Here is a 17,424-nt window from a genome sequence, read left to right as displayed (position 1 = left end):
ATCAATACCACACATATATTTTTCTCAGCGTTTGTGTGTGTTTATTATATGGATCATAACAAAGAGCTAAAAGTTTATCTTTTCTTTCTTTAAAGGACTTTGGGTGTCCTTGAAGCTCTTGCCGGGGGACCTCACACAGGTTCAGAAAAACTTTTCACACTTGGTGGATAGATCCACAGCAATCGCCCGGAAAATGGGCTTTCCTGAAATAATCCTTCCAGGTAAACACTTTGCTTGATTCACCTGTTCTGCGTCCTCTAGGACTTTGTTCCATGCAGCCATCACTTCTAATGGGACTCTTGAGGCAACATGGATCCATAAGATTTCATTATTTGCATTCAGTGATATCGAGACGGTGGGAGATAGAGACGGGGTTGCAGTACCTTAGAAAACTACCCAGTGTGCAAGCCCAAGAGAACGCTTTTAAATGTACTCAGAAATTTCTCTTTGCTCTCTCTTTATGTTCTGCACAAGCCCCTCTGAAATACTTCCTAGACCATCCATTAAGTAGCGCTAAATAGCACAGCTTCTCTGTCCCGGGAATAATTTGCTTCATCTGCACGTACCTCTTCTCATGACGACATCACCAGCACCGTGAGCTCCTTGCCAGGAAATTCCAGCGATGTGCCCACTCAGCTCAGACTCAGCTGGACCTTCTGCTCCAGTGGCTTAAGCTCCAACTATGTTCTCGGCTCTCCCCATACTTGTGGTGACAAGAATGTAAACATTCTGCAGTTTCCTACTTCAGTTTCATCTTTTTTTGCCACTGCGTGTTGATAATCTGCATAGGTGTTCTTGTGAATTCACTGATTTAACCCATTTACTTTCTTTTTTTTTTTTTTAATAAGTTTATTTTATTTATTTTTGGCTGTGTTGGGTCTCCGTTGCTGCGCGAGGGCTTTCTCTAGTTGCTGCCGGTGGGGGCTACTCTTCGTTGCGGTGCGTGGGCTTCTCATTGCGGTGGCTACTCTTGCTGCAGAGCATGGGCTCTAGAGTGCAGGCTCAGTAGTTGTGGCGCACAGGCTTAGTTGCTCCGCAGCATGTGGGCTCTTCCAGGACCAGGGATCGAACCCGTGTCCCTTGCATTGGCAGGTGGATTCCTAACCACTGTGCCACCGGGGAAGCCCCCATTTACTTTCTTGATTGTTATAGTGGTAAAAGGAAATCATCCCCTCGAGGAACCTTATATATGTGTATTATATAAAATATATGTGTTATAACTATTAAAATATAAGTATGTTGTATATTTGATAGATAGGAAGAAAGAATATATGAATAAACAATCTTTGGCATGTTAGAAAAATTCTCAAAAACCAAGCTGTTTATTACATAAAAATTCAGGTTCTTTTAAACTAATACAAGATCTTGTTTCTCCTTTGGGAAATTAAGGAGCAGTAATAATTTGATGCCTCACACATTTCTGTACATGGTGGGTATTAAAAGTATATTTGTGGAATGAATGAAAGGGTTCTAAAATTGAGATTATCATTTTCTTCTTTTCTCATGAAAAGTAGTTTTTCATCTGCCTACTTCATCCCTTCCAGGGCCATTTCACCCTAATACATATTCATCAACATTCTAGGAAAATGTTTTGTCTTCTTGTTGTTTATAAAAATAAGCATTGATACTCTTCCTATAACTGAAGGCAGTTTTATTGCTACAGCAAGACCGAAATCTGAAAAACAAAAATAGAGAAGTTTATCTTTTGGACCAAGTGCATTTATCTTGGAAATCTGGCTTGGAAAGATGCTTTCTATTCAGTAGTATTGGTTCATAAACTTCCAGGGCTATAACAGACTTTAAAAATCATCTCGAATGATGGTTCCCAAATATGCTAGTCTTTGGATCAGCCAATCAGGATCACCTGGGAAATATGAAGATACCGATTCCCAGATTTTTCCAGAGACTCTGATGCAGTTTGTATGACCGGAGCTCTGCGGGGGATTCCGGTAATCGGCCAGGTTTGAGGAATAGAAGATCTGGGCTCACATCCCTCAGCTGGGCTCCCTCTCATCATCATTGAAACAGGCTGCAGATTCATCTTAAACTTCTCCCTCTCCTGCACTTTCTCCTGTAGCTAAATTCTTGGAAGAGATTATGTACTCTCTGTTTCCTCACCTGCCAGTCTCCCTCTATCCTGTCTGGAATGGCTGTCACTAGTCACCAAAGATTACAGTGGCACCAAGTCCACTGGATATTTTTAGCGTAATGGTCGCCTCGGGCCAGTATGTGACCAGGTTGACCACTCCCTCCGTGAAATGTTCCCCCTCGCTGTCTGTGATCCCACACACTCCTCTTTTTCTCCATCCCCCTGAGGCCTCTCCCAGGAATCCTTTGCCACCTGAGCATCTTCGACCTCACCTTTAAATGTTGGAGTTCCTTGGTCTTTGGTCCTTATGCCCTGTCTTAGTTTGCTTGAGCTACCATAACAAAATACTACGGGCCGTGTGGCTTAAATGACGGAAGTTTGTTTTCTCACAGTTCCGGACGCTGGAAGTCCAAGATCAATGTATCTGTAGGGTTGTTTCTTCTGAATCCTCTCTCCTTGGTTTGCAGGTGGCCCCCTTCTCACTGTGTCCTCACACCGTCACCCCTCAGTCTGCGTGTCTGTGTCCCAATCTTTTCTTATAAGGACACGAGTCATATTGGATTAGGACCCGCCATATGACCTCATTTGACCTTATTCACCTCTTTAACATATGAATTTGGGGGGAGGGTCGCAATTCAATCTGTAACAGGACCCTTTCCTTCTCCCCTCTGTTCCCTCCCTTGGTGGATCTCATCCACTCATTTTGCTTCTGTGTGTTAGTTGCCTCCAAATCCAAATCTGTAAGCCCAAGACCCTTCCTTTGAACTCCACAACCATGCATCCAACTGCTTCCTGCCTCAGGACTTGAGTGGGTCCTCTTCCCATTGGATCACTCTTCTCCTTGTTTATTTCTTACTCAAAATCCACATTTGGAACTTGTCATCCTGGGCATCTAGACCTGACTCTTCTGTTGTGTTTTATCTAAGAGAACAGCCCCTCATCCATCCAGCTGCACAAACACGAAGGCTGAAGATCACCCTTGACACTCCTTTCCTTTACATCTCACACAAAATTAATGGAGGAGACCTGCCAGTTTTCCCTTTCAAAGGCTTCTCAATGCCACCCCCTTCCCTCCATCCTGTTACCGCTACCCAACTTCTAGCTACTGTCATCAATTCCCTGGACAAGTGCCAGCACTTCCTAACTGTTTCTCCTGTTTCTGCTCTTTCTGCCTCATTCTCCGCACTATAGCATGAATGATCTTTTATAAATGCCTATCTGATTTCGTCCCACTCCCTCCTTGCTGAAAACATGACTTCTGTCTATATTTAGGATGAAGGTATAAATTCTTCACTTGGCCTGCAGGCCTCAGGGAGACTTGTCTTATGCCTGTCTCTCGCCTCATCTCACCACAGCTTTCCCCTCACTTGAAGACTTCCATCATATATCTACTACCTCCGGGCCTTCGCACATGCTATTCTCTCTCCCTCTTCCTCCCATGCCTCCAATATCAGCTCAAAGGAGAGATTCCCACACCTTCCAAACAAGGTTGGGACTTAGTGTGATGCTTTCACCGAGCCTGGCCTTTCCCTTCTTTTGTAATGATGCATTTCATCTTGTCTGAGAATGCTTCTCTTGCCCAGCAGACTTACAGCTGCATGAGAGCAAGGCTGGTGCATGGCTTACCGTCGTTTCCCAAACACCTAGCACAGTGCTTGGTACAGAGTAGGTGCTCAGTCCATTTTTTAAGTGAGTAAATGAATATTATTTCATTTTATTGTGCCATAATTTATTCAGCTGTTTCTGTGGTTGGAAATTGAGGGTGATTCCAAGTTTTCACATTCACAAACAATATCACAGTGAATATCCCTGTGGATAAATCATTGCTCGTGTTTTTTTTATTGCAATATAGTTAATGTACAATCTTAGGTAAGTTTCATGTGTACAACAGTGATTCACAATTTTTACAGGTTATATTCCATTTATAGTTAGTATAAAATATTGGCTATAGTCCCTGTGCTGTACAGTATATCCTTGTAGCTTATTTTATACATAGTTGTTTGTACCTCTTCCTCCCCTACCCCTATCTTGCCCCTCCCCTCTTCCCTCTGCCCACCGGTAACCACTAGCTTTTCTCTATATCTGTGAGGCTGTGTCTTTTTTGTTATATTCACTAGTTTGTTTTAATTTTTAGATTCCACATACAAGTGATATACAGTATTTGTCTCTCTCTGTCTGGCTTATTTCACCAATACCCTCCAAGTCCATCCATGTCGGTGCAAATGGCAAAATTTTATTCTTTTTTTCTGGCTGAGTAGTATTCCATTTTGTGTGTGTGTGTGTGTGTGTGTACACACCACATCTTCTTTATCCATTCATCTGCTGATAGACACTAAACTGTATTCCAAAGACACTGTGGTATATATAGAGAGGTAGAATGAGGTAAGCTACAGGGAACAATACACATAGAAACTTCTGCTGTATGAATAGTTTATTACCAAGTCAGAACATTTTATATTTTACTTATAATTTGCATCTTATTACATCCTGAGATTTAAAAATGACTCCACACAGCACCACTCACAGGCTGGGTTGTCGTGTTGCAGGAGATGTTCGGAATGATATTTACGTCACCCTGATCCATGGGGAGTTTGACAAAGGGAAAAAGAAGACACCGAAGAACGTGGAGGTGACCATGTCTGTGTATGATGAGGAGGGCAGGCTCTTGGAGGTACGTGGTGTCCCCAGCAGTCCCGCTGTCATCACACGCTCCTTTATAACAACAGGACTTGGCGCATGATGTTAATTGTTCTCCACTGTAGAGCACATTTGGTGTTTCACAAGGAAAGAATAGGAAACCTGTTAAGTTTGTGATTAGCAATCACTAATTGTAGTAATAAATTCATGTAGACTCTTGTTTTCATGATTTCTCCTGTGCTGAGAAAGACCTTTAGCCACCAGGGATTTCAGGTGTACACTTCCGATGCAGAGATTCTGTATCATTTTCAAGTTCTTTAGCCACTTTCAAGACTGACAAGGTCCTCCGGGGCTGGCATGATGTGGCATTCCTGCCCAGGTCATGTGGAGGACACACGCCCTCCCCCTGGGTGAGCTAAACCAGCGGAGATGCCCCTGTTAGAGCTGTTACACCAGAAAGGCTCTTGGTTCGAGGTCAACTACCACGCTCTTCAGTTTTGGGAATTGGGAAACTGCAGCCCAGAAAGGATAAGCTATTTTCTCAGGGAAGCACAGGACTTAGTGGTGGCACTGGGAACGGGCACAGGTGTCCTGCCTTCCAGTCCACTGTTCCTCCAACAGAAGTGACTCTTCATTCTGACATCACGGAGAAGGAGAGGCAGGGGGAGGCTTTCATTGTCCCAGCTGACATCTGGCTCCTCTTGTATGAGCCATACTTACCTGCTTCGGAATGCACTCCATTCACTGAGTCCCTCACGGCGGGGGCACAGCCGAGTACACAACCCCTGCACTTCCCCATGGATATGATCATCTCCCAAGGAATCAGTTGACTAAGTTGTCTTCTGCATAGAGGGATAAGCAGGATGCTATGGGCCACGGTACGGGACTGATTTCTTTGTGCTGTTGAGAGTCCTTTTGCCCTAGGAGTTCAAGTACACATCTTCACGGCTCTGCTTACTAGCTTGGAAGTGCCCCCATGGAGGCCTGATGCTACTGAACTAAGTGGTTCATTTCTAGGAAGAGACACAACCCTAAGTTCTAGTGAACATGCCACACCTACACCAGGTCCTTAAAGCAGAGTATAGACAGGACCTCACACAGCAGTGTGTCTGCACACATGCTGGAGCTCCCGGTCACCCTCTCGAGGCCTCTGTTCCCTGAGAGAGGAAAGAAGAAAGAAAGAAAGGACAGTGTATGGCTGGGATGGAAGAGAGAAGAAAAGTTCCAGCAAAGGGGAATGTTAAGCTTGTGCTGGGTGCCTTAGCTACTACACACTGAGACACTTGGACCCTCAAAGTGCTAGAAACTCGTTCTTTTTTTTTAATTATTTTTTTTATTGAAGTGTAGTTGATTTACAACGTTGTGTTAGTTTCAGGCGTACAACAAAGTGGTTCCGTTATCCATCCATCTATCTATCTATCTATATTATTTTTCAGATTCTTCTCCCATATATGTCATTAAAAGATATTGAGTATAGTTCCCTGGTCTATACAGTAGGTCCTTGTTGTGTATCTATTTTATATATAGTAGTGTGTATATGTCAATGCCCACTTCCTAATTATCCCTCCCCGCTACCTTTCTCCTTTGGTAACCATAAGTTTGTTTTCTATGTCTGTGAGTCTTTCTGTTTTGTAAATAGAAATGTTTTGTACATTTGTATCATTTTCTTTAAGGTTCCACATGCAAGTGATATCATATGATGTTTGTCTTTCTCTTTCTGACTTACTTCACTTAGTATGGTAATCTCTAGGTCCATCCATGTGGCTACAGATGGCATTATTTCATTCTTTTTTTTATAGCTGAGTAGTATCCCATTGTGTGTATATATATACCATATTTTCTTGGAAACTCATTCTCGCTCTACTGTTCACCCCGTAATCAGCTTATGTATGCCAGTGTAAGGCATGTGCTGGCCATGTGGAATACCCTTAGTGTTCTAGATATTACTACCCCCTCCTAATTTTTTCTTTCCATCTGAAGAAAGCAATTCATCCTGGTGCTGGATACGAAGGCATTTCCGAGTACAAATCAGTGGTCTATTACCAAGTCAAGCAGCCCTGTTGGTATGAGACTGTCAAGGTGAGAATGTATCATCAGTAACCCCTATCATATATGAAACCTCGTTTAGATTCCTTTCTTCTTTTTACCCACAAATCGCTCCTCCTTTATCCTGAAGTTTTAGATAGGTTGCCTGTGGTGTGCAATCAGAAATGAATTGATCATCGTAGCTCTGCAGAAGCTCATTTCTCTTTCGTAAACTTCAGAAACCTTAAGTAACATTCTCTTTCGTAAACGTGTTGAAATTGGAAGAGAGAAACTTGATGTTGTAATGATGTAAGAGGCTGCCAAGATGGTCCAGAACCAACTGGAAATTTTCACACTGTGCAAGCAGTTTCCTAACATTTCTTTCCTTCTTGGCCTGTAACCAAGTTAGCTGGGCTTCTTTTCAATTTAAATATGTGTCTTACAAATTCCAAAGTGCTCTTGAGATCAGTCCGCTCGCGTGAGCCTCACGGTAGCTCTGCGACAAACGGTCCGAGTTGCAGCAGCTCATTTTCTGATGACGTAACTGACACTCAGAAAAGTGAAGTGACCAAGTTCCTCTAGCTGCTCGTGTCGGAGTCTAAACTGGATTCCACTTCTCTGAGCCCCAGACTCCATCAACTCTTTCCTTTTTTGTTGTTCTGGTTTTTTACTGAAGTATAGTTGATTTACAGTGTTGTGTTAATTTCTGCTGTATAGCAAAGCGATTCAGTTATACATATATATACATTCTTTTTTATATTCTTTTCCATTATGGTTGACTTCGGGGTATTGAATGTAGTTCTCTGTGCTCTACAATAGGACCTTGTTCTTTATCCACGTCGGCTTTTTCTGAGTGTCAAGGTTTTATGAGCTCTCCGTAGAAAACTAAAAACAAAGTTGCATTAATATCTTAATTCAGAAGTAACCATTTTCCACAATTTTATATACTTCATAGGATTTGGATCATGACATTCATACAAATTTATATTGTGCCTTTTCAAACTCTCTTGAGGCATTAAAAAGCCTTCAGAAGTATATTTTTAGATTCTTGCATAATATTCCATTATATAACCATGCCATAATTTATTTAACTATTTGCTACAAATTCTTTGCTCTGTACATTGCTCCATGCCTCTGTTTCCCCTGTCTCTTCTGTATATGTAAGCAGCAAAAAAAAAAAAAACAAAAAACTTCCTTGTCCCCAGTATTTTATCTTTTCCTTCTATTATAGGCCCTAACTATTAACATATCCATGTACACCTTGCATTCTTGCACACAGACCTGAAAGTACTGATCTTTTCCCCCTGAAGTATCTCCTGCTTCACACTTGAGAAAGCACTAGAAATTTGTAATATCTCCGTTTTCAGAATCTATGATAAACAGCCAAGATGATCTTCTCTTGAGATTCTTTTGGTTGAAAAATAGCTAAATCTCCTTTGAATGAAACCCTACACCAAATCTAACTCTATAGGAATTACTCCTGTGATCAGATACTAAAATGTGCCTCATTTTATAAAACGAACTATGAGTGCAGGGGACTGTATTGATATTCCTCATTATTGTGCAGGTATCCATTGCTATAGAAGAAGTTGCTCGCTGCCATATAAGATTTACCTTCCGACACCGGTCATCTCAGGAATGTGAGTATTAGGAGGTTGACGACACGTTTCAATCAAAACAGTGTTTACTCTTGCTTGACAGTGCTTTTGTGGGTCTGTAGAATGAGATACTTGGCATCTTTATTTCAAGATTCAGTGAAGCTAAGGAAATCTTAAAATGAATTTTTCTAGGCTTCCAAGATCTGTGTTTATCATTGTATATCAGAATTTCTCTGAAATGTGCCCTATGAATGCTAAGGTTCTACAGTGCTAATAGATGCTGTCTGACAAAAAGAGTTTCCCAGTTGAATAGGGATAGAAAGTGCTTGTATATTATGTCTCCCTCTTAGACATTCACCGTGTATGTTGCCACATTGCTGAGAAATCCTGAAGCAAGAGAACTGTTCAATATGTTGTCTCCCAAATTATTTTTTTTCATGAAAGAACTGTTTCAAGTTTTAGATCACAGTTTATAAGTTGACTTTCCTAAGGTGTGAACAGAGGAGAATATTGATTATTTTCAGATTGATCATAACATTTCTGGAAGTGTTGTTCTCATTCAGCACTGCATAAAAATGCAGTCCTTCCTTCCAAACTGAATTTTTTGAATGCCATCTACCTACCAGACTGCAGGCCAGGCCCTGGGTAGATGACAGCAAATAGGACACAGTCACTGCTCTGAAAAGTCTCTGTGGTCTAGTTAGGAAGATGAGCAAGAAAACAGGTGATGAAGTTCAGATCAACGTGATACGTGTTACAGCAACAAACATCAAGGAGTAAGCACAGCACCTAACCCTGCCTGGGGATTTATGCATAAGGTTTCCTACATCCTAGCTGAAACTTGAAGGTGAGCAGAAGTTAACCCAGTGAAGGGTGCTGGTGGAGAAATATGTTTGAAAAGCAAAGTGAGCTCGGTAGGGCTAAAGTGGGAGCCATCATGACATTAGATTGAACCATCTGAAATTGCCATTTTTGTAGGTCAGTATCAGATCGTCAAGTATCAGCAAATAGTCAATTATCAGCAATTTCGTACAGTTCTCCATCATACTAAGCTAGCATTCATCAAGCTCTTAGTTTGTACCAGACACTATGCGAAGCTCTATTTATACACCTTCTTGTTTAGTATCTACAGTAATCAATAAGACCCATACACATTTTAATCCACATTTATATGTAAAGAAACTGAGGCACAGAGATGTTAGGCATGTGCCCAAGGTCACAGGGCTAGTAAGTTCCTGGATTGACATGTCAGTGGTCTGATTCCAGGCAGGCTAGAGCCAGATCCTGAAAGATGAAGGTTCTTTTGAACTCTGTTATGGAGGAGCCATTAAGGAATGCTGTATGGGTGGTGTTGGCGGTCGTGATTTCGTATATATTTATAACAGCTTTAGTCATGGTACCCCCAAATTGGCCGTCAGCAGGAGAACAGATGAACAAATTGTGGTGTAATCCCGGGCTCAGCCAATCTGGGTAACACGAGTCACAGCAGACCTCAGAGGTGTGCCTGTGGTGAGAACGGGCCGTGAGTCACCCCGGCCATAGACATTTAAGCAGGGGACATGGTGAGCTCAGAGGCTAACACCTGAAGACCAGGAGAGAGGCCCTTTGCTTCCTCAGGAGGCTGGACCCTCCTCCCCCAAATGACACAGGACACACATATCCACTTCTCCTGGCACCAGGGCTACTATGTTGGAAAGAAGAGAGGAACAGAAATCTTAGATGGCATCACAAACCTTGGAAGATAAGAAACAAAATACTGACAGAGTCTGTCTTAGAACAGCAGTAGTGAGATAGGTCATGGGAAGGTTTTGGAGCAGGGCAGTTGACTTGGTTAGATTTGATTTTGGAGATCCCCAAAGGGTGGAGGAGAGCTGGAGACAGAGAGATCTGTTATGAAGATCTTGTGGGAATACAGGGAAGAGGTGAGGGTGGCCTGGCCTCAGGTGGGAACAGCAGGGATGGAGAGAAAAGGCACAGCCTCCAGAGGCGCTCAGGACGCCGAGCTGGCATGGGGGTGGGGTCAGTGTCAACACCCACAGTTCCGATTTGGGTGACCGAGTCGATACTGATGTCATTCATTCACAAATATAGGAAAAGGAGCATACTTGGGGGCACCAGAAGATTTCAGTTAGGGAACTGTTTCCTTCAAGGAGTCTTGTGACGTGGACAGTACGTATGGCTTATTGGGGCTCGCTCAACTGTGTTGATTATAGCACGATTGAACACCAAACCCCAGAGCAAAATGTGCCATCAGCTCTCATAGCCATCAGCCCCTGGTATCTTTCTGCCCTGCTTAGACATGTATTCCTGTCTTTTCAGCCAGAGATAAATCGGAGCGAGCCTTCGGGGTGGCCTTCGTGAAGTTGATGAACCCGGACGGCACCACTCTGCAGGATGGGAGGCATGATCTGGTGCTTTATAAGGTGGTGCTAAAGAAGGAGCCTCAGAAAGTGACTAAGGACATATTTACTCCCCCTGAAATTGGTTCTGAAAGCTCCTTTCAGACTTACGTGTATAAATATCAGAAACTTCTCTCGGGCTGTACATGTTTGCCCCTTCAAGTCTAGAACCCTGGAGGACTGTGGTCACACCAGCTGCATGGTCTCCCATCCCTTTAGTCTTTTAAGTGATGGTCCCTCCCTGTTGTGCAAATGGTGTCCGTGGAGGTGAACAGTCAAGGGCTGTTCTTCTGCTCTTTGCATCAGCCTATGTGGAGCGTTGATAGTTGCACTGTTGGGCTGGGTTAGAGTGTGGTGGATGTGGTAGGATGTGGTTTTCATATCAACGCGAGCCAGGCACCATTTCTCCGTTCTGTGGCCTCCTTTCCTCTCCTGTCAGTTGTGTCCTTATTCTTCCCTCTAACTGCTGCAGAGCTATCGCTTCCACTGAGATTTTAGAGCAGAAAGCAGATGTTGGGAAGATCTCATTTGTCCAACAGTATCCAGGAGGCTTTTCACACGGTTGGTAGCTTTTTTGAGATGAATCCACTTGATGTGTATTTCCCTTAGCAGCTCCTGAGCTCAAAAATAGTGTTGGAAGCCATGGCAAGCTATTTCTTCTCAAAGGACCCAGTGAAGTATCATTGTGACCATTTACATGTTCAAGAAAGTGAAATCCAACCTTATTTTTAATGTATTTACTTACAGCAGAGACTAGAATGTTGACTTCTAGTTCATAACTTATTCTGTTTTCATTCAATGTTGAAATTATTTCTGGACTCAAACTCTGGGACAGTATCCCAGTATCTCGGAGCTGGAAGGGATCTAATTTGATAAACTACACTGCGCTCATGATAGATACTATTTTATTTGCACATAAGAGATTTTGTCCACCACTTGGTGTCCCTAACATGCTTCCTTTGCAGGGTGACAACAAGAAAATGGAAGATGCTAAATTCTACCTGACCCTGCCTGGAACCAAAGTGGAGATGGAAGAAAAGGAGCTCCAAGCATCCAAAACCCCAGCCAACTTTACGCCAAACAAGGATAGCACAAAAGATAGCTTTCAGGTCGCCACCGTCATCTGCTCCACAAAGCTCACTCAGAACGGTAGGTGTGCTGACCTCGGTGACAGGATGAGTTTTCTCTTTGGTCCTCCTAGGCTTCTTTGTTAGAATCAGGGGACTGGACGCTGTGGGGCTGTGTCTTCTGAGGTGGGGTCCTGGGCTATCTGGATTCTTTGCTCTTCACGTGATGTTTTCTGGGTAGGACTGATTAGATAGCTAAAGCTCTTCCTGAGGCTTCTTTGTCTATCTTTCCACTAGAATGAAAAGCATTTCGGTGGTTTTTAAATACGGTAAAATCTATAAATGTATTCACTAACAGAGGCTGTGAATTTCGAAAGTCTTACGTTTCCTTCCTTCAAGGCAGCAAAGAATTCTTAATACTGTGCTCTGTATGATGTATATAACAAGAAATGTTGGTAGTAAGGGTAGGATACTAACAGAGGAACATCCGTCTCCTGTCCAAGCAGGTATGGCAAAGAGCAGGGAGCGTTTCCTGTTAGCATTCCATCTGTCCCCCATATAGATTCCTCTTTCTCGATTTTTTTCCCCAAGCAGTCAGATTTTCCATAACATCAGCTGAAGAGTTCAAATGCGGCTTCATTTTGTCCCCTCACGAAATCTGATAGCAATTTTCACTTCTCTTTTGTATATCATGACATTTGATAGCCAATAACAGCTTCTTATTCATTTAACCTTTGTAATTTGTAAGGAGTCCTGCGGGATATAGTGATCCTGGAAATAGCTGCTTTGGGGACTTGCTTTAGAAATTCTTTGTCCCCTGTGCTATGTGGAGGATTAGTCCCTTTGACCTCTGAGAAGATTTGGGGGCTCTGCCTTAGGGAAGTGATAAGGTAGACAAAACAGCTGAGATATTATAAGGTACACTCAAGGATCACACAGCATGTGGTTGATCTTTAGAACGGGTCAGTATTGTTTATTTTGATGAATCTTGGTTGCGTAGAGAATGTGGATAGTATTTCAACTTGGACAACTGATTAGACTCAACAGAGTGAGGTTCAGAGCTGTTACACATGGGAAAGTAAAAGCAGGCACCAAAAATTAAGCCAGAGAAAAGACAAAACTATGGAGACATGAAAAGATCCGTGGTTACAAAGGGCTCGGGGAGAGAGGGAGGGGTGAATAGGCAGAGCACGGGGGATTTTTAGGGCAGTAAAACTGTTTACTAAATGATACCCTGATGGGTACATGGATGCACGTCATTATACATTTGTCAAAAGCCACAGCATACTGCACAGAGCGAACCCTAACTTAAACGATGGACTTCAGTTAATAATCTTTATCAGTGTTGATTCATCATTTGTAACAAAGGTACCACAGTAATGCAGGATGTTAATAATAGGGGAAACCCTGGAGCCTTGAAGGGGTATATGGTAACTCTCTGTACTTTGGGCTTAATTTTCCTGTGAACCTAAAACTGCTCAAAAAAATAATAAAGTCTATAAATTAGTAAAAAAAACCAAAACAAACAAACAAACAAAACACAAAGTTAAGCCAGAAGGCATTCTGAGCTTTATGGAAGCCACGAGAAAACTGTATCAATGATATAACCCTTGTTAGGGAGAAAGTAAACATAAATAAACTGCTGATACGGGGTTAAGTAGTATAATGTTTATGGGAGATGAATTACAAGGTGTATCAAAGATCTTTTTTTTTTTTTTTTTTTTTTGCGGTACGCAGGCCTCTCACTGTTGTGTCCTCTCCCGTTGCGGAGCGCAGGCTCAGCGGCCATGGCCCACGGGCCCAGCCGCTCTGCGGCATGTGGGATCTTCCCGGACCGGGGCACGAACCCGTGTCCCCTGCATCGGCAGGCGGACTCTCAACCACTGCGCCACCAGGGAAGCCCCAAAGATCTTAAATGTATTCAGACCCTTTGACCCAGTACTGTGACCCCTAGAAATTGAACCTAACTAGACAATGGGAGATGTGCACAAAGATTTATATATGAGGATGTTTCCCTATGATTCATAATAGGGGAACAGTGCAAAGAGTCCAAATGTCCAATAGTTGGGGTCAGGTTAAAGTATATAATGTTATTAAATGATAAAATATATGCAGCTGTGAAATGTATTTCAAAACAGTCAAAGACATGGGAAAATGTTAACACTATGTAGAGTATAATCCCGGTTTTGTTTAAATATATGAGGATAATTTGGAGCTTATTGCCTGGGGTCAGATCCCGGCTCTGCCACTTACTAGCTGGTTCATCTTGGGCAAGTCACTTGATCTCTCTGTGACTTGGTTTCCTCAGTTTTAAAATGGGAGTAATGATAGTATTTATTTTGAAGAACGAAGTAAATTAAAATAAGTAGAGGCAAAGCAGCAATGTGTAGCACATTGTAAACACTACATGAGTATTAACTGTTGTTATCATCATTATTATATGTACACAGAAAAAGGCTAAAAATAATTAAAAGTTTGGATGATAGTTCTTATTTTCTTTATTCTTTCTGGTATTTTCCAAATTTTTAACTAGGAAATGTCAAAGTGTTTTTTTTTTTTAGCTCTGATGGTAGATGAGAGAAAGCATTGATGTACTTTTGGGGCTCTAAAGGGATATTCGAAAGAGACAGTGTTTACCAAACATCTAGTAGTTTATCCTTCCTAGAGACTAGGTTTGAAGAAAACAAGTAATAAAAGCTTGTAAAATTAACTTATTAGAGATAATGGTTAGACATAACCATATTGTTACATTGTTTATTATCTCCCAGGCAAAACTTTAGGAAGCTTATTGACAGGTAGCAGTACTCAACCTGATGCGCTGATAGCAACATCACACATCTTCTAAATGTTCCAAACCTGTGCTGTCCCGCTCCTTATGTAGCTTGCCAAATTTAAATTAATTAAAGTCAAGTGAAGGTATGACTGCAGTTCCTTGGTTGCATTCGCCCCATTTCGAGTGCTCAGTGGTTTTCTGTGTCTGGTGACTTTCCTACTGGACAGCACAGGTTGCAACGTTCCCATCATCACAGAAACTTCCATCGGGTAGAACTGTCCTCTTCTATTTGTTGTCATCCCGTTCCTAGTGTTTAGATCTCAAAAACACTCAACCTACTTTTAAAAAAAAGTCTCCAAGAATATCCTGTCCCAAAGAAGACTTAAAGAAGCAAACTCATCTAAACCAGAGCGGGGTGACCTACTGTCAACCTGGATGGGGGTAGGAAGAGGGGACAGATTTGGGGAAGATGAGGTGACATCGTGGGCATCAGAGAAAATGGGGCATTCCCAGTGACAGATAATAAGTGTGTTTGCTTTCTTCTAATTTGATGGGAGTGATAAAGAACCAATTCAATTTCTTCTGAGAAAGAAGAAGCTGAGGAACATGAATAAATCATCAACTCTATGAGGGTATTTGTTGATCAAGAGGAGGGTAGCTGTTCTCCTTTCACTCGGAGGCCATGACCAAAGGCGTTTCTCCTTAGCCTTTGGAGGGCTATTCAGACTCCAAAGTTAAAAGCCACTGGACTTTGTCACAAACAGAGCCTGTAGGCACCTTCATTATTTTATGAATTATTTCAAAACTAGAACAGACTGATGTATATGGGATCATTTTGTTGCTGGGCCCATATGGAAGGTGAGGATAGAGGAGAGGGAGAGAGGAGTCGAGTCTCTGCAGGTGTGGACCTGTGCCAGGGCCATTCACAGACATCTCATTTTACCCACCGACAGCCTAGCACGGGAAGACACCAATGTTGTCGTTATTAACCTTAGTTTACTGATCAGAGCGCTGAGCTGAGGTGGTGAAATATTTTGCCGAAACTCATAAGTGGTGGACTTGGGTCCGAAAACAGATATTTGTAACTCCAAAACTTAGGGTTTTTCTTTGTCATTCTTTTCGTTTTTAAACGTTATGGTCCCTAACCCTTTCCGACAGGTAATCACTACCCTAAATTTGGGGATTATCATTCAGAGTAGTGTGAATTCTTATATACTTTTTTATTTTTGGCCTCGAGGCATGTGGGATCTTAGTTCCCCAACCAAGGATCAAACCCGTGCCCCCTGCAGTGGAAGCACAGAATCCTAACCACTGGACCACCAGGGAAGTCCCAATTCTTACATACTTCTGACGGTGATGTAAATTGGGACAACTGTGGATAACATTTAGATAGTATCTAATATGGTTAGAGGTGGTTATTCTTGATAATCCAGAAATGTAGTCTAGTTTTTTTTTACTCCACTTTTTGTGTGTGTGTGTGTGTGTGTGGTACGTGGGCCTCTCACTGTTGTGGCCTCTCCCGTTGCGGAGCATGGGCTCCGGACGCGCAGGCTCAGCGGCCATGGCTCACGGGCCCAGCCGCTCTGCGGCATGTGGGATCCTCCCGGACCGGGGCATGAACCCGTGTCCCCTGCAGCGGCAGGCGGACTCTCAACCACTGTGCCACCAGGGAAGCCCTGTAGTCTAGTTTTATACCTCAGAAAATGCTGCTGATACCAGATAGGCATATGAGAATGTTTGCAGCAGAATTGTTTGTGACGGCTCAAAGCCACAACCCAACTGGTTGTTTAGTGACAGTAGAATGGATAAATTCTGGTACATCCATAAGATGGGATAGATACTCTACAGCAATCAAATGAAATTTACCAAAGCTATTCATCAACCCGTATGAATCCCAGAAACACGGTGAGTCTAGGGCTGTTTCTGTAACACCGTGTCACCACTTTTCTTGCCCTAAGATTCACCAGATGCCAAATCTATTCCTAATATTAGCAGTGATGGGGCATGCAAATATCTCTAGGGAGTAAACCTCTAGACTGATTAGTGGGTTCCTTGAAGGTTCTTAAAGCTGCTGCGTGACTCTTCAGCATGATGAAGTATCCAAATCCTTTTCCTTAGGCAGCCACGCATGAAGTGAGGTAACAGATGGAACGGTCCGGTTGACTAGCACGTGGCAAAAATAGGAGATGGGAAGATGGCAGTGGACAGTGCCTAGTGGATAGGCCTAGCACAGTGCCTATTATGAAGTACTTACTTAAGGAATGAAGAAAGTGAAGAATTGTCTTGAGTACACTACCAGCTTCCTTGGGACTCCTGGTTCTGTTTCCATCCATCTATTCAATCTTTGATCCAGCACGTATTGAATACCTACTAGGTGGCTAGTGCTATGATGCGGTATAAGAAGGAATGCAATAAGGTTCCTTCCCTGAACTGTCTCAATGTATGGGCAGAGCCAAAGAGATACCAAGTGTGTTGTTAATTGTTTGCCCTAATGTATATGTATGCGGACAAGGAGTGCAGATAGCAGAGAACGATTGGGTGTGTCTTCCCAGAGGGAATAATGTTTGAGATGGCTCTTGAAGTAGAAGTAGCAGCTGACTGAATACATAGTATTGGAAGTATTTCTGGGCATTTCCGACAAAGGGAAGACATATGCAAAGACAGGGAGCGCTTTCAGAGCATGCCATAGCTTGGGGAGTATTGAGTTGATCTGTCTGACTGCGATGGGCTGGCAGGAGGGTCATAGGAGGGGCCTTACTGCCTTCTGTGACTGGTACTGGGACTGTATTCAGTTGACAGTGGGAACTCTCTAGGCTTTGGAGGCTTCCCAGGGACT

The 17,424-nt window shown here is 42.7% G+C and overlaps 1 protein-coding gene across 2 annotated transcripts in view; it reads left to right on the top strand.

The window, feature by feature from the left end:
• The window catches only part of DOCK5 (dedicator of cytokinesis 5), a 215,354-nt gene that overhangs the window by 120,607 nt on the left and 77,323 nt on the right, over window positions 1–17,424 (top strand). For both annotated transcript variants that reach the window (XM_029203311.1, XM_029203310.1), the window contains 6 exons: window positions 96–221; window positions 4,636–4,760; window positions 6,707–6,805; window positions 8,319–8,391; window positions 10,669–10,772; window positions 11,714–11,897. In XM_029203311.1, coding sequence (XP_029059144.1) covers window positions 96–221; window positions 4,636–4,760; window positions 6,707–6,805; window positions 8,319–8,391; window positions 10,669–10,772; window positions 11,714–11,897 — 711 coding nt within the window. The remainder of the gene's footprint in view (window positions 1–95; window positions 222–4,635; window positions 4,761–6,706; window positions 6,806–8,318; window positions 8,392–10,668; window positions 10,773–11,713; window positions 11,898–17,424) is intronic.

The sequence above is a fragment of the Monodon monoceros genome, unplaced genomic scaffold (genome assembly GCF_005190385.1).
Source record: "Monodon monoceros isolate NGI ecotype Baffin Bay Population unplaced genomic scaffold, NGI_Narwhal_1 Super_Scaffold_5, whole genome shotgun sequence".
NCBI classification, from domain to species: domain Eukaryota; kingdom Metazoa; phylum Chordata; class Mammalia; order Artiodactyla; family Monodontidae; genus Monodon; species Monodon monoceros.
This window is presented reverse-complemented; position numbering and strand designations above follow the sequence as displayed.